This window comes from Leptonychotes weddellii, chromosome 9 (assembly GCF_054177405.1).
Source record: "Leptonychotes weddellii isolate Sample4059 chromosome 9, ASM5417740v2, whole genome shotgun sequence".
Taxonomy (NCBI): Eukaryota; Metazoa; Chordata; class Mammalia; order Carnivora; family Phocidae; genus Leptonychotes; species Leptonychotes weddellii.
In genome coordinates, this window is record NC_138377.1 from 66,434,521 (window position 1) to 66,455,671 (window position 21,151).

At 44.5% G+C, this 21,151-nt stretch overlaps 1 protein-coding gene and 3 non-coding genes across 4 annotated transcripts; 2 read left to right on the forward strand and 2 right to left on the reverse strand.

The window, feature by feature from the left end:
* The first annotated feature begins 3,071 nt into the window (after window positions 1-3,071).
* On the forward strand, window positions 3,072-4,054 carry OR6S1 (olfactory receptor family 6 subfamily S member 1). Its single transcript, XM_031025977.2, is given in 2 exon segments — window positions 3,072-3,503; window positions 3,505-4,054. Coding segments are annotated over 2 exon segments (954 nt in total). The 5' UTR covers window positions 3,072-3,099.
* Window positions 4,055-9,246: 5,192 nt separating this feature from the next.
* On the reverse strand, window positions 9,247-9,318 carry TRNAP-UGG (transfer RNA proline (anticodon UGG)). The gene has a single exon. It is a non-coding gene; the product is annotated as a tRNA-Pro (tRNA).
* A 1,609-nt stretch (window positions 9,319-10,927) lies between these two features.
* Window positions 10,928-11,000, forward strand: TRNAT-UGU (transfer RNA threonine (anticodon UGU)). Its single transcript has one exon. It is a non-coding gene; the product is annotated as a tRNA-Thr (tRNA).
* A 3,696-nt stretch (window positions 11,001-14,696) lies between these two features.
* Window positions 14,697-14,778, reverse strand: TRNAL-UAG (transfer RNA leucine (anticodon UAG)). The gene has a single exon. It is a non-coding gene; the product is annotated as a tRNA-Leu (tRNA).
* Between the last annotated feature and the right edge of the window lie 6,373 nt (window positions 14,779-21,151).

Consider the following 21,151-nt stretch of genomic DNA (forward strand, 5'->3'; position numbering starts at 1 on the left):
GGGCTTGACGGTGTTGGCAGATGGAGGCAGAAACATTCCCAGTCATCCCTTGCTGAATGAAGGGTCACCCTCTTTCAGATTTATCACGGATGGAGTCTGGGAAATTTCCATTGAATTGCAAATCTCCCTTGGGTCTTTTAGGAATTATTTTCTCTTTCCTTCTCATGATTTTACCTCAATACTTGGGTCTCTCTTCTCTAGCAGGCACTGCTGCTAGCCACGCTCCTGATGTCTAGATTAATCAGTCCTCATTTGGAGAAATCTCCATTGGAAACTGAAGTTATGCATAAAGGATCCTATCCTACAATGGAGGGATTTGTTAGAAACCAATGACTTCTTCAGCCTTTTCCTTCTCTGCCCTTAGGCTAATGCCAGGACTCAGGGAGGAAAACTGGCAGTTTGTACATAAACTCATCAGCAAAAAAGTGAAGACCTGGCTTTAAATGGAATATTTTTCAACTATTAAAGATGAAAGGAACTGTAGGTAAGTGCAGTAAGTCTTTTCATATATGAATGGTTTAACCCCTCCATATTCACCCTTTGTATTCCAACCCCATTTATTCTTAGAGTTCCATACTTGGAGCATGGTGAGACATTGTCCTTCACTTGAAGCGTGCCTGTTTAAGCTTAAGGCAGTGATCACATTGCAGAAGACACTGTTTCTACAGAGAGGGAAATGTGGGGCTGATGGCTGACCTGCACATGGCCATAAGACAGGGCTGTGTGATGTAGTCGCCTCGGGATCAGAAAGCCCCTTTGTTTACAAGGCAGAAGTACAGCATCTGAAGAATTATACCCGAGAGAAAAGCACAAGAGAAGAAGCAGATTATCCAATTGCTGCCTGTTTTCCCAAGTGCTTTGCCCATCCTTAGGAACTCCAGGGTATTGTTAGCCTCACATGACAGGGCATGAAAAGGACCAGGGTGGAGGGGACCATTGAGTCATAAAAAGGGAAAGAGAATTCTTACAAGGTGATTCCCACCCTCATGGACACATCAAGGAGATTCAGGGGTAGGTAGGAGGGATTCCTTCCATATTTAAGGTTGGGACTCATCTTCCTCTCACTTGAGATACAGTTAGGTTCAGTTCAGTGGAAATATTTTCACAGAGAGCCAGAAAGAGTCCTCTTTGAGGTGACTAGTTCTATCTCATTCTACTCCACACCTTATATTCGTGTTTCAGCCGGAATGTACTATGTTCACATGCTGCTTTTTTCCATTAAAAACTCTACAGAAGAAGAGTTGAATGACTTTATTGACAGGAAGGCAATTTCTATAGAAGCTGGAGGAAGATGAGGCTCTGAATGGAATCCCTAGGGAGAAAGACCACAAAATTGCTTTATCCCAGACAAAGGTACAAAAATGTTCCTACTCACGTGGGACCCACTGTTGAGACACTGTAAGTAAAGAGGTTACTGTCTGCTGGGAACAAAGACTTCTGAAGTGTGCCGGAGAAAAATAGGGCTGAGAACCAAGGCCTTAAGGTCAATTCTCATGCTTTGCCTGGCTAAAGGTGATCAGTATTCTAATAACTGAGGCATTTTTTTTTAAAGATTTTATTTATTTATTTGAGAGAGAGAGAATGAAAGACAGAGAGCATGAGAGGGAGGAGGGTCAGAGGGAGAAGCAGACTCCCCGCTGAGCAGGGAGCCGGATGCGGGACTCGATCCCGGGACTCCAGGATCATGACCTGAGCCGAAGGCAGTCGCTTAACCAACTGAGCCACCCAGGCGCCCCTAACTGAGGCATTTTTTTAAACCAAGTTTCAGAATATCATTGATTTGATTCTTATAACTGGTGGTGGTCTTCAAAACTGAAAGGATTTGAATCAAATATTAAGGACTTCATTTCTGATTTTGTGAGTAATTACCAGGAATTCCTGATTCTATCTCTGGCAAGTCATCTAAGAGAGTCCAGGTTTGTGAAAGGGTGTTGGCTTGGTATCATGGACTGAAAGAGCATAAGAAACTCATCCTAAGGGCGCCTGGGTGGCTCAGTCGGTTAAGTGCCTGACTCTTGACTTCGGCTCAGGTCATAATCTCAGGGTCATGATCTCAGGTCTTGAGATCAAGCCCCAAGTCTGGCTCTGCACTTAGCGGGGTGTCTGCTTCTCTCCCTCTCCCTCTGCCCCTCCCCCTGCCCAGGCACCCACTCTTTCTCTCTCTAAATAAATAAATAAATCTTAAAAAAAAAAAAAAGGAAACTCATCCTAATAGTCCCCAGAATACTTGGCTTAACATTGACATTAAATAAATAGATGTGGATACCTGATCAAATGATTCAGTGTAGTTTAGCCCTATTCTCCCTTTTAAATATGACATAACTTGCTTTAGATAAGCAAGCATTTTATGACAAGCTGAGTTCAATTAGGCCCTTAGGTTGCTGGGGAAATTCTCCATGAAAAAGGTAATTTTATATAATAGATGTACTAATGACCTAGAGTCCTATGACCCATTCCATAGCCGAGCAGTTGAAGGACAAATAAGCTGGATGCGTTGATCCCCTTCCAAGGGAAATGGCAAGCCAAATCTAGAGTCTGGTGCCCTAACTTATAGAGCTTTCTCTACCACATCGTTTGTCAGCTAAGTGCTAGAAACTCTTTTGAATGCTTTGCACTCCTATTTCACTTGCTTCTCATAGCATTTCATGATCAAGGAGCACAGGGGTGATTAAACAACTCTTCCAAGGCTACTTGGCTAGAAAATGGAGATGATGGGATTCAAAGCTATGCAGTCTGCTTAAGTCCTGATCCTGGTGGAATGGGAATCATATTCTTCATGAAATCATTTTTTTCGATATTTTTGTCCAACTCAGATGGTCAATGATCTCATTATTATAACAATGAGGCATCGCCATTTAGGATCTGAGAATGGAGGCTCCTGGCATTTTCATACCTAAGTGTTAGCTACCTTGCCTGGAAAATCTTCTCCAGCTTTAAAAGTAATTAGATGAGGACCTCAGGTTCTTCAAATCTTAACAGGGGTTGGAGAAAGTGGGGACATGTGCGCCATATCAGGATAAAATAAGTTTCAGGATTGTTCTGGAGAAGACGTGTCCTCACCAGGATCATGTTCCTGTTGTCCCACAGGCGGGAAAGATAATGGCTCTGGGCGAGAACCAGAGCAGTGGTGTGACGGAGTTCATCTTGGCAGGTTTCCCGAATCTCAACAGCACAAAAGCAGAACTGTTTTCTGTCTTCCTTCTTGTCTGTCTGCTGACTCTAACAGGCAACATGCTGATTGTTGGGCTGGTAGGAGCTGATACTCGCCTGCAGACTCCCATGTACTTCTTTCTGGGTAACCTGTCCTGCCTAGAGATCTTGCTCACTTCTGTCATCATTCCCAAGATGCTGAGCAATTTCCTCTCAAGGCAACACACTATTTCCTTTGCTGCCTGTATTACTCAATCCTATTTCTACTTCTTTCTTGGGGCCTCTGAGTCCCTGCTGTTGGCTGTCATGTCTGTGGATCGCTACCTGGCCATCTGTCACCCTCTGCACTACCCCTTGCTGGATGGGGGGACTTTTCCCTGTGCTTGGCCCCACAGTCGCTGTGGCCTTACTTTCTTTCTGTGAGCAGGATACTGTGGTACAGCACTTCTTCTGTGACAGTGGCCCACTGCTCCGCCTGGCATGCACCGACACCAAGAAGTTGGAGGAAACTGACTTTGTACTGGCCTCTCTTGTCATTGTATCCTCACTAATGATTACTGCTGTGTCCTATGGCCACATAGTTCTGGCTGTCCTGCGCATCCCCTCTGTTTCAGGCCGTCAGAAGGCCTTCTCTACCTGTACCTCCCATTTGATAGTGGTGACTCTCTTCTATGGAAGTGCCATTTTTCTCTATGTGCAACCAGCACAGAGTGGCTTTATGGATACTAACTGGGCAGTGAGCGTGGTAACAACATTTGTGACACCACTGCTGAATCCATTCATTTATGCCTTACGCAATGAGCGCGTCAAGGAAGCTTTGAAAGATATGTTTAGGAAGGTGGGAGCAGGCTTTTTGGCAGATCTTCTACTTGCTAAGAGTTTCAATAGGAAGACAGTGAAGTGAAAGTGAAGGGAGTGTAATAACCAGTCTTGAGTCCAAGTCTTCTCTCTCTTTCCTATGGTCATCATGGACATCACCAAATGGCCAAATTTTGGAACCACGAAAGAACTTCAAAGTCATCAAGGCTGCCTTCCTCTTTCAAGCAAAATTCCTTGAATCTGTATCATCTATAAAGCCATATTATTATTATTGATACATCATAATCAATACCATCATTACATCATAAGATCCTCCAATCTGTGAGATCTTAACCTAAGAGTCCATAGTCACCAAGGAGTCTAAGGATGGGCTTCAGAAAACTTATTGCCTAACTAGAATTTAAATAAAATTTGAAGGTTAAAAAGAAAGAAAATGTATAAGCCCCATTAGTATGTAAATTTTATGTGTTTGACCTTATATGCATTTGTCTGGGAAGGGGATCCACAGGGTTTTTTTGTGTTTTTTTTTAAGATCTTATTTATTTATTTGACAGAAAGAGACACAGCAAGAGAGGGAACACAAGCAGGGGGAGTGGGAGAGGGAGAAACAGGCTTCCCGCCAACCAGGGAGCCCCAGTGTAGGGCTCAATCCCAGGACCCTGGGATCATGACCTGAGACAAAGGCAGACACTTAACAACTGAGCCACCCAAGTGCCCCAAAGATCCACAGTTTTAATCCAATTCTTTGAGAGATCTATTTGTGACCTTTGCCAAAAGTTAAAAACTGATTAAAGTTCTCAGTAGAGTCTTTCAGTTGTTTATGAAAATCAAGAATCTTAAGAAAAATTTCCTTATAATCTTAAAAATAAATAAATATTTTAAAATGGATTATCTGTGTATTTTTATATACACTTCATCAAAAACATTGCATTTACTGTCAGGTGGAAATGAGGTAAAGCAAATTGAATAAGGGACTTATTCACTTCTCCACAGTAATCCCAGGTGTCTTTGCAAAAGCAGATCCAAGAGAAAATTCACAAATAAGAGCATTTAATGTGGTTTTCTAATTTGTACTGTATTACAAAGATGAATTAAAGACATCAATCATTTTTTCACTGGATTACGTCCCTTTCATTTGTCCATTTTTTACATTCTTATATCTGTTGTGTTCAATTTTGTTTTGTTTTTAGTAAAATTGGAATTGGGACAAGGACCTTTAATATCAAAGAATTACGAATGCCAGCTGTTTACCAACCAGGAACCAGACTTTGTGGTACGTTTTATGTTCCTCACTGAATTTGAAAGGGAGTGAGGATTCCTATCTGTGGTGCCTTTGGACATCTTGGACAAAAATTCATTTATTTGTTCATTCACTTTTTTTCCATTTATTTGTTCATTTGTTCAGCAAAGGTCTGTGAAGCCTCTTTGTTGGATACTCTGATATATGCTAAGATGAACAAGAAATGGTTCCTCACCTCAAGCAGCCTTGATTTTAGAGAGGAAGACTGAGAGATAAATAATAATTCAAAGGAATAGGGATGACAAGGGGGTTTACAAAACGACATTGGAAATCACATGAAAATTGATTTACCCTCTCTAGTATTTTCTTGTTAGAGAAGTTTTCAGAGGCTATCACCCATTAAATGGGGATTGATCCCATGTTAGAGTCTGTTTGTATACATAGAGACAATGCTTATATATATACAAGTATGGAAAGCACATCAACCTCAAAATACTGCTGCAAAATTGGCAAGCTGAGTATTAGCATGCAGAGAGACGGCCATAAAGCTTCAGCGGGCACTGGAAATAGTAATGCTTTCATCAAATTCTATTAATAATACACACACACACACACTAAATATTTCAATCCCCAAAGTATTTCTGAGTGAAAACTAAAGGAATGGAAGGAATGACCAGTGGTTTGAAAGGGAAAAAGAATTCTTCTGGGGTGACCTAGGAGTGCTGCCCAGAAAGTTAAAAACTCCCTACTTTCACAGAGCCTAAAAATCTGAAGCCAATCCCAGACACTGGCCAAGGAGAAGAATTCATATAACAGCTTATAATATTTTTGGAAAGAACCACTGCCATATTTTGGCAATAAAGCACATTAAACTATCTATTTTCAAAATTATTTATTTGTGGGAAATTACTTGGGACTCAGTTCAATAAAAGTTTATCGAGTACCATGTTCTGAGAAATAAGTTGGTAAGGAGAGATACACATGCATGGTCCCTGCTGCCAAGGAACTCACAGACTATATAGATATAGATGTTATAATATATAATAAAATTATATTAATTCTATTAATATATAATATATAGTTATATTAATATATAAAATAAAATAAAGATTATATATGTATATATATATGACTGTAGGTCAAAATATAATAAGACCATTGTAAAATTTAAAAGTGGGTCTGACAAAATGACATTTTTACTAATAGAGCATAAGAGGAAATATTAGGTAATTGAATGTGATTAGGAATGGAAATATCGCAATAAAAATTGTACTAGGAAGCAATCTGCAATTTTCTTTTTTCTTTCCTTTTTTTTTTTTGCAATTTTATTTATTTTTTTTTTTTAAGATTTTTTATTTATTTATTTGACAGAGAGAGACACAGCGAGAGAGGGAACACAAGCAGGGGGAGTGGGAGAGGGAGAAGCAGGCTTCCCCGCGGAGCAGGGGGCCCGATGTGGGACTCGATCCCAGGACCCTGGGATCATGACCTGAGCCAAAGGCAGACGCTTAACGACTGAGCCACCCAGGCGCCCTGCAATTTTATTTTTTCAATCTTATTTTACAAGTTCCTGTTCCATAAGGAATTGTTTACTCTTCATCTGAATGTCAGCAGCACTTCACACAACTGATCTCGGACTCTTATTTAAAATAGTTTTGTTCTTTGGTTCCCTGGGACTGCATTTGCCTGGTTTTCTCGCCACATTTCCAGCTGCTTTGTTCTGTTTTGCAGGTGTATCCTCTTCAATAAAGCTCTTAAATATTAGCTAATTGTAAAGTTATTCCTAGAATTCACAAATTAAGAGGAAGCTGAAAATAAGAATGCATTTCAAACACCTAGAACAGAGCCTGGTCCATAGGATGTGCCCAGGAAATATTTGTTGAATGAATTAAAGACTCATGAGCAGATGATAATCACTGCCCTGAGAGAGATGCTAAACTCAAGTAACCAGCAGTTTGAGTGTTAGTACTCATTCCCACATTAGGCTTATTCCAGTGACTATTCGAAGCTGAACCTCTCACATACAGCTAGAACACTTAGAGGGTTATTATCAGTGAAACATCAGATGAGAAAAAAATTTCCCTTGCAGCAATCAACACATTTGTCTGCTTCTAGGAAAAAGTCATCTTTGAGAATTCTTAACTGAAGCTCTGCCTTCATACACAAAATTTGTGTCATCTGGGGTTATCAGAGGGGAGTGGGCTGGGGGGTGGGTGAAATAGGTGATGGGGATTAAGGAGGGCACTTGTGATGAGCACTGGGTGATGTATGGAATTGTTGAATCACCATATTGTTCATCTGAAACTAATATAACACTATGGGTTAACTGTATTAGAATTAAAATAAAAACTTAATAAAAAATAAGTATTACGAAAAAACTTTACAAATATTTGTCTCATCTGGGAAACTGCAAGCTAATACATTAATATAAGCATTATTCTCAGTTAATAACACCCATGGGCAGAATGAATACAACATCTTCCCTACACTTTCTGCTTTAAATGCTGGTAAAGGCTGTCAACAGCCCCTGAGGAATCAAATCAGCTGTCAGAGCAAGTGACTGCCATGAGGCTTTCTTTTCCAGTTCCTCCACTCACTGGATTCCATTCTCAACTTTTTACACACTGGTGATCACCAGAGCCTGTCCTTAAATTCTTTCTCTGTGAATGCTCTTTCCTGTGCGTTCTTCTCCAAACCAACGTTAACCACCACCTTGTGGGTTTTTTTTTTTTAATTGTAGTTGACACACAGTGTTCCATTAGTTTCAGGTGTACAACATAGTGATTCAATAAGTCTATACTGTGCTCACCACAAGTGTAGCTCCCACCTGCCACCATGCATACAATTACTGTGGTTTTAATTCTTAAAATTCCTTTCTCTAGATTGAATCTTTCTCCTGAACCCCAGGACTTTATATCCAGCTTCCTACTGTGCATCTCCCAGTAGCAAACACATCCCCGCATCAAAGCCCAGGCTAGATATATCACATTTCTGGCAGGACTGCTAACGGGGAGGCAGGGCATCCTGGCAGATTCTACCCTCTCTTTTCCCTCCTTCCAATCACCAATCACCAAACCCTTGATTCTTGCCTGGCCACATAACCTTTCCAAGATAGGAACCTCGGAAAGGACAAATATGATCGTGTCAGTCAGAAATCCAATCAAAGATTCCCCTTGTACAAGCAGTTTCGGAAGATAAGCAAACTTGAAGGCCTATCATTTGAGCAGTTCACAGGTTTGGGCTACTTCCACAAACCGGAAGCAACCACACTGTCAGGTTTCAGGTAGACACTTCACACTTAGCTGGAAAGCCGGCTGGTTTTCCAGCTAAGCAATCAAAGAGCACTAAGGGGTCTGGTGGATTCTTGCTAAAAATGGCAAGACGACTTGATATCACTACGTTGTATTGAGTCTTGGAAAATACTCAACTGGGCTCTCTTTGCATGGAAGGGATGTCTGCGCCTTTGGAGCGCAAGGGTCCCCAGGCTGCAACTTTGCATTATTCGGAAGACTGCCGGGGCACTTGTGACTGTGGGCTAGATGGTGTCCGGAACCAAGAGCGCAGTGGCGCTCCTCACCGGGCGGGGCTCCCAGGCGGGGGCTAGATTCCGCACCGCGAAGCGATCTCTGCTGTGGGCCCCGGCCTCAGGAAGAGGATTCTGGCCCGGCATTGTGATCCTAACACACCTCCAGGTACCACTCTGTTCCGTGTGAAATGCCCTAGCGAGAAGTGCACTAGCTTTCCCCCCCGCGAAGTGCCTGGGTAAGAATCGCCGGAGCAAGCTATTCCTGACAAAAGAGCCTGTCAAAGCCAAACTGGGGCACCCCGATCTCATGAAGCCCTTGGCTCGCGGTAGCATCTTCGTTGTCCTTGTACTGGTCCACAGAAGGTCCAACTTGCTTGGAAGCTGTTCTCGAAACAGGTCCAGGCTGGGACGGGCCTCAACCTAGGTGGATTTAGGCTTGGATGGTGTTGGCTTTATTTGGCTCTAAAGGGGAGGCGGAGGGAAAAACAAAAAAACAAAAATAAAAAACACTGGGCTCGTCCGGGATTTGAACCCGGGACCTCTCGCACCCAAAGCGAGAATCATACCACTAGACCAACGAGCCAGCCCTGAAGGTGGGTTTTTCTCTTTTAGAATGTTCATTCATCCTATTAGCTGCATCATACTGTTTTTGACGCTGCTCATAAGTCCAGAGGTTTCCTCCAGACCTCAAGAACATCAGTGTGCGCATTCGGAAGAACCTGAGCCACACCGTTCCAGAGGTAGGAATGTTCATGAAGAAGCTCAGGCTGAGCTGCGAGTCTGTCCGTGGACCCTCCCCAGGTGGGGTATGGCTGCTTACAGGGTTAGGAACAGAACCACCGCAGGCGTCTGGGGGCGTAAGGATATAGGAACAATAAGAACCACCGACGTCACTAAGAGGCAAAGGTTACCTCCAGGGTGAGCGGAAGAACTCGACGCGATGGGCCCCATGAAGGTCAAATCCTAGAACTACTGCCTTAGTCCGCTCGGCTGTCTCTCTCTCAACCCTTGCATGTATGCTTTGGCTGTTTCCTTTCAGCCTTACATAATAAACTTTGTGCTTTAGGTCTAGATTTAAGGTACCCTTTATGGGCGGGCAGAAGGTGACCTCGGGGAAGAGTTGTCCGCTTCCCATACCCTCTTTCAAAGAAGGCTGGACCTGCCGCTTCTCTATCACCCAGAAGGTGGCGGGTGGAAAGGGAAGGGAGGACGTTGTCCTTACTCTGCAGGGCTTTCTGCTTGGGGAATGAAGTTCTTGGGCTCTGGCTTGTCTGCCTTGGTCACATTGTCTACCCTGTGCCTAACACGTTCCTGGCACAGGGCGTAAACTCGGTAAACAGTTACTGAATCTCCTGAACCAGGCACCAGACTCCTGGACGGGCTACCAGAGGAGAGAAAAGGAGAAGAGGAGCGCTCCCTTTCTAATCTTCCTACGAGTGGCCACTTTCTATCAGTTCTGGACTTCAGGCTGGGCATTTACAACCAGAGAAGAAGCTGCCTCTTGCACTCCAAGTTGTCAGCAGAGAGCGTTAAAGGACCGAGGAAAGGGTTTGCTCTCTTTTAGCCAGCGTCTGCTTCAGGAAACCTGGAGGGATCTCAGGCCCGGCGCCTCTGTGGCCGAGCCTGATTCCGGGGAAAGGCTTGGGGAGTGGGGGAGGGAGATCTGGATGCCTTCGTGTCCTCACTGCCCCTGCGACCAGATTCTGAGGGCCGGAGGGGTACGAACTGTGCTTAGATAAAGCCACCTCCCTTTAAAAAACAAAACAGAAAACAACCCCAAACGTTATCTATAAGAGCTGGAGCAGTTCGTTTTACGAATCCGAGCAGACTGGAGACAGTGAGGCTGCTGCCAGGTCTTCCATTCCTTCTCTTCTGTAAGGCACCCTCACCCTACCCCACTTGACCCCAGGCCTCCCTCCCCTCGAGGCCCTGCTGTGGCCCGAGCTCAGGGACTTGTCAGGATTGAGGCTGAGGAGCACGTACCAGTGCTCTTGGAGAAGACTTTCATCCTAGTTTAGGCCTAGTCAAGAACATGTTTCTTCCTCACTCGCTTGTTTGAAGGTACTTCCTTCAAAACAAATTCCTTTCAAGTTTGAATTGTTTGAATCGTCTGTTAAACTTCAGATGTAAAAGCCAGTTGGCTGCCGTTTTTTTAAAACAAGGGATTCAACCGTAACAACAGGCCTTGGGTCGGCTCCATAGCTCAGGGGTTAGAGCACTGGTCTTGTAAACCAGGGGTCGCGAGTTCAAATCTCGCTGGAGCCTTAAGTGGGTTCCTTGTTTTCCCACAACGTCATTCTCCGTTTTTGTCCACTTATTGAAACCGACTTGGAGAAAAAAGGTACTGTGCAATCTTTCTGGGAAAATCGGATCCTGGAGATCCAGGACAGAAGATCATAGGACAGAAGATCAGGGAATCTGGGCTCCTGTGACCCCGAGGAAAAAGTGAGGTGTCTGTACCTGTCAGTAAGCGGGAGAGGAGCCAGATTACTCAAGTCTCTGCTAGAAGACACAGTGGGTTGGCAGGAGTCGACACCTCCGTATTTGCGGAACCGGGCAACGTAGGCCCATTGATAGCCATGGCCCCGGCGGCGTGGAGTCCTGCGCACCTCCCAAGTGCAGCCAGCCGGGCGCCGGGTTTCTCCTGCGCCTCTGGAGCGACCGGTTCTCGGGTTAATCGGGCAGCGCAGTGCAGACGCTAGGCAGATGCGCCCCCATCGGGCTTCTGCTCTGCTTCCATGCTCACTTTCTCGGACTCAGAGACCGCGTCCGAGGCCCCAGGCTACTCCCTGGGATTCGATTTGTTATAGGTAAGACTCTCCGGGGACTTGGTGAGCTTCAATCTTAGTCTGAACCTCAAATACAAAGAGGCCAGACGTCTCACTAGCTGTTCCTACATCCACAAAAATCTACACTAAGGGAGCGATGTCGCACCCGTCGATAGCTCAGCTGGTAGAGCGGAGGGCTGTAGAGGGAAGCAGCTGCTGTCGCCCTTAGGTCGCTGGTTCGACTCCGGAGCGAAGGACGTGCGTCGCATTTTGACGATGTCTCCTACTCAACTTCCGGAAAGTTTTATCCTCCCAACCGGATCACCTGAAACATTTACTATGATTCTATTTTCAGGCAACAAGAGAGCACTTTCCATCGGCCAAGAAACTTAACTTCACTTAATCGTCTTCGTGATCATGCAGTAGATGTGCTTCGGTTTACTCGGTTTACTGGGAAATGTGAACCAATGGCTTTCGTATTAGATTTGCATCTGTTACCTCCTAATCTTTGGGACCAGTTTACGTTGATTAAATATTGGGGTGACATCCCTCAACCTCACCAGATACTTACACTTTTTCATAACTGCGAATAATGTATACTAGAGAAATCAGAGGTTAAGGAGAAACACATTAGAAAGTCTGCCCTTGGAAAGGATAAATACACAATAGAAAATAAGCAATGCAAAAGCCTAAATATGCATATGGAGCTGTTCCTCCATTAATAAGAAAGAAATACTAATTTAAACGAGAGGATATTGGATATTGTTTCATCACCAAATTAGAAAATGTTGGTTAATATTTAATACTGACCAGGGTGTAGTGAGAACGACATTCTTGTAGAATGTCACTAGTTTCTGGAGGGCACTGAGCATTATAAATCAGGAACCTTAAAAAAGACAGTGTTTGGTCAAGTATTCTATTCTATTTCTATAAGTTTATCATTTATACATGAGAAAAGGAGATATGGCAAAATATAGTTATTTGTGGGTGATTTGTATTCTTCATAGTTTGGGTTTTTTTTTCCAAAACATATCACGTGTATACATCACATTAATTAAGAAAAACAGTGTTTTAACCTTACAAAATGAAGTTTAAACATATTCTTTGCCACTGTGGAAGACATTTTGGCAGTTTCTTACAAAACTAAACACACTCTTATCATGCAATCCAGGAATCATGTTCCTAGGTAACTACCTCAATGAGTTGAAAAGTATATCCACACAAAAACCACAATAAACTGTAGTACATTGATACAAATGGAATATTTATTCAGCACTAGGAAGAAATGAGACATCAAGCCATGAAATGATATGGAGAAACTTTAAATGCATATTACTAAGTGCAAGAAGCCAATCTGAAACAGCTACATACTCTATGATTCCAAATATATGACATTCTGGAAAATGCAAAATTATGGAGGCAGTAAAAAGATCAGTGGTTGCCAATGGTTAAAGGGAGGGAGGGATGCATCGGCAGAGCACAATTTTTAGGGCAGTGAAACTATTCTGTATGATACTAGAGTGTAATGGTGGATATATGTCATTATACAGTTGTCAAAACCCATTGAGTGCCTCATACAAAGAGTATATCCTAATGTAAACTATGGACTTGAATTGATAATGATATATAATTGTTGGTTCATTCACTGTAACAAATGTATCTCACTAGTGCAGGAGGTTGATGGGAAGGAGGCTGTGTGATGGGTAGGGAGGAGAGAAGGTATGTAGGAACTCTGTATTTTCTTACCCAATTTTGCTGTAAACCTAAAACTGTTAGTCTTGGTCAGTTCAGCGGCTATAACAAAAATATCATTGTAGCTTATGCCAAAAATGTATCGCTCACAGTTCTGGAGACTGGGAAATCCAAGATCCAGGTGTCGACAGATTTGGCGTCTGCCAAAGCCCCACTTATTGGCTTGTAGACAGCTGCCTTGTCGCTGTATCCTCACAATGGCTAAGAGAGAAATCTCTCCATTTCTGAGAAAAATATGGTCTCTTTTATGAAAACCTCGGGTGCCCAAGATTTTCTTGGTAAGAGGTGGGTGAAAAGGAAGGGAACATCAAAGAGGAGTCATCAAAGTGAAATGAGGGGGCCTGGGAGAACACGGAAGAGGATTTTGAATGAGGAGGGGGAAAGTCATAAAAAGTGGTTCTGGAAAATAGACCTTGGTTCTTGCAGAGTCCTAGTTCCCTCCTCCATTTATTTCACTCATTCCTCTTGACACTCCTGGGAAATTCTCTACTTTCTCCAGGGGAGCTGCCTGCTCAAATCCAGGAGTAGGACTGTAACAGGGGCTGTAAATGGCTGAAAAGTGCAGTGAAACAGCCCTTCTAGGAGGACACCACTAAGCAGTCCCTGAGTGTATCCTCTCCTCTTTCACACGCTGAATCAGGCTCTGCACAGGTATTGCGGTCGAGTGGTTTAGAGACCTGGACAATCTCCAAGATAAGTAGATTCACTTGGAAGGGACTGGGGAGTGGCTAAGCCAACACCATTCACAGCACACACTCCCTGGACCCCATGCAAGGAGTCAGCCAAGAATCAGCTTGGACGTGTTTTGGAATCACAAACCTGCAAAGTCAAATTCAAAATAGCTGTTTACCTACCCAACACCACCCCATGAAGCAATGATGCCGGAGTGAGAGCTTGAAGCCTGGGAAGTATTGGCTTTCTCATTCATTCATCATATTCAATTACAAAAGTAATGTAATTGAAATTAAAACCAAAATCGGGTCTGTGCAGGTTATTTCTCAGAGTATAGAGCTGCAGCTCCTAAATGAGTGTCAGCGGCGGGATGATGGGGGGTGGGGGGGTGGGTAGGCAATTTCTGGGAAGTCTTCCTGACCAGATGATGCCTAAGCCACGTCATAAGAATGAATCTGTGTGAGTGTGGATTTTAGAAGAGGAAGACCAAAAACGTTCCCGACTGAGGGAACCCAAAAGCAGCGCAAAAGCCTAGACAAGAGGAAGGTCCAGTGCAAATACCAAGCCTGGGAGGGAATATCAGAAGAGCGGGAGGATCTCAAGCAGTAAACCAAGGGGGTTTGACGTGCAAATAGAGAAATCAGTGTCCGCTAGAAACTTTGCAAGGGGGAAGAGGAATTTCAAATAGTTACTGGTACATAGTCTTCTTCAAACTCCCTTCTAACAAAGAACAGTATTTGGGATTTGCAGCTAGATTAAAATACAGTAATGGCAGTGGTGGGATTCGAACCCACGCCTCCGAAGAGACTGGAGCCTAAATCCAGCGCCTTAGACCGCTCGGCCACACTACCATTTGCCGCGGAGGTTTTTTTTCCATCTCTAAGTTATTTACCCATCCCAGCGTGGGGGCTCAAAATTCGAATTTTTTTCTTCATGGTTAGTAGGGTTCCCCGCAGCGTTTTCATTCATCCCTAGGGATCTGAGCAAACACAGGAAAGGAGGAATCATCGTATTCTCACACGCCTGGGAAGTGAGCCACAAGGTAGTCAACGATTATCAGTGTGAATGTCTTTGGAAGATTTCTACCTTTTCTTTAACCTAGGCAATAAGACACAGAAAAAAAAAAATCCCGCCAGCGACTTATTGCAGGTAATTAGAGAAGACTGAATAAGGAGCTCCTTGCTGTGGAGTCCTTAGTCCGCGGCTGAGTCTCTGCGCGAATGAGGTCGGAGTTCAGATCCAGCAGGAGGCGCCCCTTCGCTCACAGATCTGGCCAGCCTGCCACCGCGTTCCAGGGGAACTCCTTGGTCCCCTCGTACTGCAGGTTCAGTCAGAATGGAGAGACTGGGTCTAGTTGCGGCCTTCTTGGTCAGTAACCATCGCACTGCTGTAGTTCCCGAACCATTTCCCTTAGACAGGGACAAAAGTTGACCCCCCCCCCCCCAAGGGATGTTGCATTCCAGGAGCGTCCCCAGCCCAGAAAGGGATGGGTTCCGGGCTTCCCTTGGGTCCAGACGCCACTAGCTCCATGCGGTTTCTTTTGGAAGGAGCAGAGGGAAAGCTAGGAAAAAGTTTCATGAGTGATACCTGCGGCCTCCTGACCCAAAGTGGGATCTCGTACCTGTCCGTGAACTCTACTCGGCTCAAAGCCCTGGATTCTCTCTTATCTATGTTCTTCTTTTGCTGTTTCTGGTTGGCCATTTCTGGGTCTCTGGAACCAGAAATTCTCCCAGGAGTCTAGTTTCCAAACTCTTGAAGTTTCCAAACCCTTGAGGCCCCTCCTCCCCCTCTCCCATCTCCTGCCTCTCCTTGCCTGAGGGCTCTCTGAGGTCTTACCCCAAGTCCTGGTGGCCTGAGGGTCGGGGGCCTGGGGTTGCGCGGAGAGAGAAAAAGTTGTTCTTCATTGGCTCTTCACGGGGCGAAGGTCCTGCTAGCTCCCGTCCTCGCTGCCACGGGAGGGGGCGACGAACAGAAAAGAAGTTCTAGAAAAGCTGCTTGGAAATAGGGCGCAGGGAGCATCTGGTGGCTGTAGACCGACGCGCGGAAGTGGGGCCAGGAGAAGGCTGGCGCCCAACTAAGGAAAGGGCCTGGACCGACCCGGGTCGGAGGCGGGGTCTTCTTGGGCAACGCATCAGCACCCCATCCCCGCCAGGCTCGCCGCCTGCTGGGCCATACCCCCTGCACCTTGCCACCTCCACCCCTACCGCACCCGACCCCTCCTTGCAGACAACATATTAAGTGCTGCCTTTTTGCCTTCTGCTTTCCTCTCTCTAGTTCTAGTTCATGGGCACTCTGAGCAACCTGGGCAGACATGGGTGTCCACCCTTAGGCTCCAACCAAGTTCTTCTTCTTTCCAGAAGCTTCCAGAGTCAGGAGCCAGGCGCAGGCTTGGAGGCTGCCAGCAAGGAAGGCGGGTGGGCACCATCCAGTCTATTGGAATGGTCAAAGGTGTGGCTTCTGCGCCCTACACCCTGGAGGCGGAGGGATTCAAATAACTGTAGCCAGCCCTTTTGGCTGAAGGGTACGACTTCTAAGAAATTTCACTTTCTGTTTCAGAATCCGCAGAAAAAAGCGAGTGTGAGCTAACTGCCTTCAGCAGTATACAAAAGTCTCTGTCACTTTGGAAAGACTGATGTGGGAAGACTGGCGTTCATCTCAAGTTGGAGAGAACCTAGAAGTTATGTGTAACCACCTCAGTAAGATAAGGAAGCATGAGTCCGAAAGGGAGAAAAGAACCTGGGGCTTTTTATTACTTGAAAGAAGTGGGGAGGAAATGGGAAGGGAGAGAATAAATATTTAAAATATCGGTGGAGGGGGCCTGGCTGGCTTAGTGGGTGCAGCATGTTACCCTTGATCTCAGGGTGGTGAGTTCAAGCCCCAGGCTGGGCATGAAGCCTACTTAAAGGAATAATAAAAAAAATTTTTAATTAAAATATCAGTTGAACTATTATGCCTCCTGCTCAGCCAGATGAGAAACTCAGAGTCTATGGATAGGTCTTGGGAAGGTCTTACTGACACTTTTGATGAGCTCTCCAGTTGTGATTGCATACGTGTGTCTGTGTATGTTAGGGCACATACACATTTGAATAAACCACAGTAACTATGTTTTAACCTAAAACAACAACAACAACAGAGATTCTCAGAAGATGGAAGTGACCTTCTTGATAGGGCCATAAAAAGAACCAGTCAACTGGAAAGAACCTGGTCATTACAGCAGAGCTCCCTTTGATCCTGGGATGCTGCATGTTCAGCATCCAAACCGGCAAGTCTGAAAGCATTTTCTAATCAGGAGAGAAAGTACTGCACTCTCCTTACCTGGCTGAAGTTCCTTTACTACGCCGTGTGCATGGCTTCCCCGATTCAATCACTGCATAGTGCTTGAGGACTCATGCTTACCTTGAACTCACTGGATCCTTCAGTGGAGGGAGGAGCCTTGGTCTATTCCCCTCAAGAAATGGATCCTATGTTGGACTATACACTTCAAATAAGAAATGCTCAGAGACTCACAAGCCAGGTGTTTCAGCTTTCCCAGTGGGGTACCAACTTTGCCACCCACTTTATTGTCCTGTATCTGAAGCAAGTAGATAAGCACCCTTTTGGAAAGATGCCTGATACAGATAAATGCGATGTTTGGCACATGCTTATCCCTTCCCTCTTCAGCATAGAATGTTAGTATTCTAGGCTCTAGCATTCTGCAATACTGCTGGAGAGTTTAACCTTAAATTTTCTGCCATCCTTACCTTGCTGGTAGTCCAGATGATGAAAATTTATATACAAGCAGGAAATTCAAGACCCTGATACTCAGAGTGTGGTCGAGGCACCAGCAGCATCAACATCTCCTGGTAACTTATTAGAAATGCAGAATCTCAGGCCTCTTGAATTGGAGTCTTAACTAGCTCCTCAAAGGTTAGAAAATTTTGAGAAGTACTTTATGTTCCAATCTGTGTATCAAATGCTGTATGCTCAATTTTAGGGCATTTGAAAGTTCCCACCAGAATCCTTCTGGATCAGTAGAAGGCTTGCATTACACTGCAATGTAAAGTTCTTTCCCTAGCTCCAATAGAGAGCCATCCAGGTATTGGCCTGTGGCCCCCTTTTGCATGTGCTGTAAATATCTTGCTAAAATTAAATACTAGGGGTGCCTGGGTGGCTCAGTCGTTAAGCGTCTGCCTTCGGCTCAGCTCATGATCCCAGCGGCCTGGGATCAAGCCCCGCATGGGGCTCCCTGCTCAGCGAGAGGCCTGCTTCTCCCTCCACTCCCCGCTGCTTGTGTTCCCTCTCTGATTCTCCCTCTCCCACTCCCCCTGCTTGTGTTCCCTCTCTTGCTGTTTCTCTCTCTGTCAAATAAATAAATAAAAATATTTAAATAAGATAAATTAAATTAAATACTAGCAAATAATATGTTCCTTTCAATGAATGTAGCAGATAGTCCTTTCAGCATTTATTGAGACCTTACTTAAATATTTAGTTCCTTTATGGTCTCACATGTTAATTAAATCATTCATCACAGTAATGCAAAGTACTGTGATATGTTTGTACTTGCAAGTTTTCTAAAGTAAATGTTCAAAGGAAAAGGAGAGGAGGGTAATCACTTCCCTCATTTTCAACAGGAAGGATCAAGCCTCTTATTTTTAATTTGTATTTTTCCCTTACAATGTTCGTCAGCTCAGGAAACCAGCCTATTATCTTTAAGTCAGACCTATAGGAACTCAGACCACCATCTCTAGTAACAATCCAGGAAGCCAAGCAATAATCCTGTAATAATCAGTCCCAAGTGGCCAAGATTTGATTAGTAACTGACAGCTTTCCTAATACTTTCCTTGCTCCCAACTTAGGACCAACCAGGGAAAGCCAAATATGCTCCCCTAACCGATCACAGAGGACACCTTGCTTCTAGATAGACTGTCTACAGCTTCCCCATGCCAACAGCCTCCAATCAAGGCATACCTGAAGCCTTCCTTTTTTTCCACTATAAAGCTTTCTCACTTTTCCGTCTGCCTTTGAGTCTCTGCCAAAACTCAAGTGATGACAGCTGACTTCCTTGGGATAGCAAGCTCTGAACAAATAGCCTTTGCTTGTTGTCATTTAGTTGGTCTTCATTTATTTCCACTCTAGAGTTTAAATTTTGCAAAATAAAAAGTTGAGGGAAAATGGAAGAAATACAGACAAATAAAGAAAAAAGTAATTAAAAACAATCCTAAGATCACTAGTAGGGGTCAAGTTAGAAGTCAAGAACTTCTAACTGGCCAGAGCACTCTGAAACATGCCTTTTTGATGTTGTTCTCTGGAACGGGCTAGTGGAATGTACTCTTGGAACCCCCTGAGTCAGGCCAACCCTAGTGAGCTGAGGGCAGCTGCATGGCTGGAAGAATGAGAAAGATTGATGTAAGGTCCTGAGACAAACTTCAGGGGTAGGAAATAGACCGTATGTAGATAGGGTGTATTGGGCAAAAGTTTATTTATCCTGTGAGAAGTTTATTTATCTCTGTGAAGGAGAGACAAAAAAAATTGCATCATGCCCATGGGTGTTGCCCTGGCTTCTCCTCCTGGAATGCTCCTTTGAGCATTTTAAATTCCTTTTAGATGTGTGACTAGCAGTCTACGGTTATATGGAAGAAATCAGTCCATACGGGGAATAGAAGTGAGCTTGCTGAGTTGTGGCAGGATGAGGATGGGGAAACAGAGTATAGGAAAAGGTAAGAGGAGCCAAGAATGCAACCGGAGAATAAGAGAGGAGGAGAAACAGCGAGCAGGGAGGGGAAGAGAAAGCTGTTGGGGAGACAGTTTTGAAGGGTTAGCAATTTTGCCTAAGGCCAGTGTCTCTGAATAAAAGGACAATAATAAAGATGGTAATAACAGTGATGAGAGTAATGAGCCCTCATTTCCAAAACAAGGATCCTTCCTCTCTGCAAGGTTAAATAACTGACCCAGGTGTTTTCTAACCACTACACTACATACTCAATGTCTACACACACCAACACAACACTCCACCTATGAGTCAACATTTGTTTTGGTTTGATTTTCCTGCCCCAGAGAAAAAGTCAAGCACCCTGCCAGTTCCTTAAGAATTATGACACCTGTCTTTAGGTCCAAAGGGATGACCATGCTGATTACCTTGGAGGTTTCCACCAGTAAAATGCTTTGTGTGGGCAAATGGGTTACAGCAACCGATTCTGGATTCTCCAGAGCAGAGCAGTCAGTTCAAAGCCTTTTTTTTGGTAAGATTTTATTTATTTGTCGGGGGCGGGGAAGGGGGGAGCAAAGCCTTGCAGTTCTCTTGCAGATGAGGATATTGTCGGGTAGAGAAAGACTGAGGTTTGAGCACCATGGGAGCATTGGGAGGAACAGCCCTTGTCAAGCCACAGAAGAGCCTATCACCGTCCTGGCCCTGAACAGTTGGATATGTTCATCTTATCTTAGGACAACATTGTGAGGTCTCTCCATGACTCATCCCTGAACCAAGAATATCTGCCACAAATGCCTGATTTTACCTATCTAGAGATTTCTCTTCCTCAAAAATTTGTAAGTTCGGTAGCAGCCTGTTTTATACTGACAGTGAAAATTAAAGGACACAATGGTTGCCAGGTGAACTGCATGCGGTATCTCTCCCTATCGGATGGGGGCCCCCATGTGTGGCGCGGTGATGATCTGGTGGAAGTCAATGGTGCCTGAGATGAAAGAACTCACTTGAAGCAGAACAAAGGAGATAGAAGTTTACCGAATACACCTTAAGACAGCCGCAGGTAGGAGAGCAAAGGACAGACAGCAAGGAGGGAGTGGTGGGCGGCTGTATTTAAAGGGCGGAAGGTGAAGAGGTATGGGGAATGTATGGAATTTTCCCTTTTTTGGTAACTGTGCCTGGTTGTAAGTAGCCCATTGGTCAGTGAGGGCTTATGGATATTCTGATGTGGGTCACCTAATGGGCTTGTCTGTATTCAGCCAGGGCTTATCAGGGGCCCTTTCACCTTGATCAAGTTTCCATTGCTCAAGCCTGCTGCCCGAAAGCAACCTCTACGCTGTGGAGACCCAGGGCCCTGGGGCCTCAACCCAGGCAGAACCAAAGAAGCTGTGGAAGGTTCTTGGTCTTGTCATGAGAAATCATTCAAGGACAGACATACAACACAGCAGATGAGCGAGCAGCACAAGCGGGAAAGTTTATTCAGGCAAAAAACCCACTCTTTTTTTTTTTTTTTAATTTATTTATTTTTTCTTTTTTTTATTCTT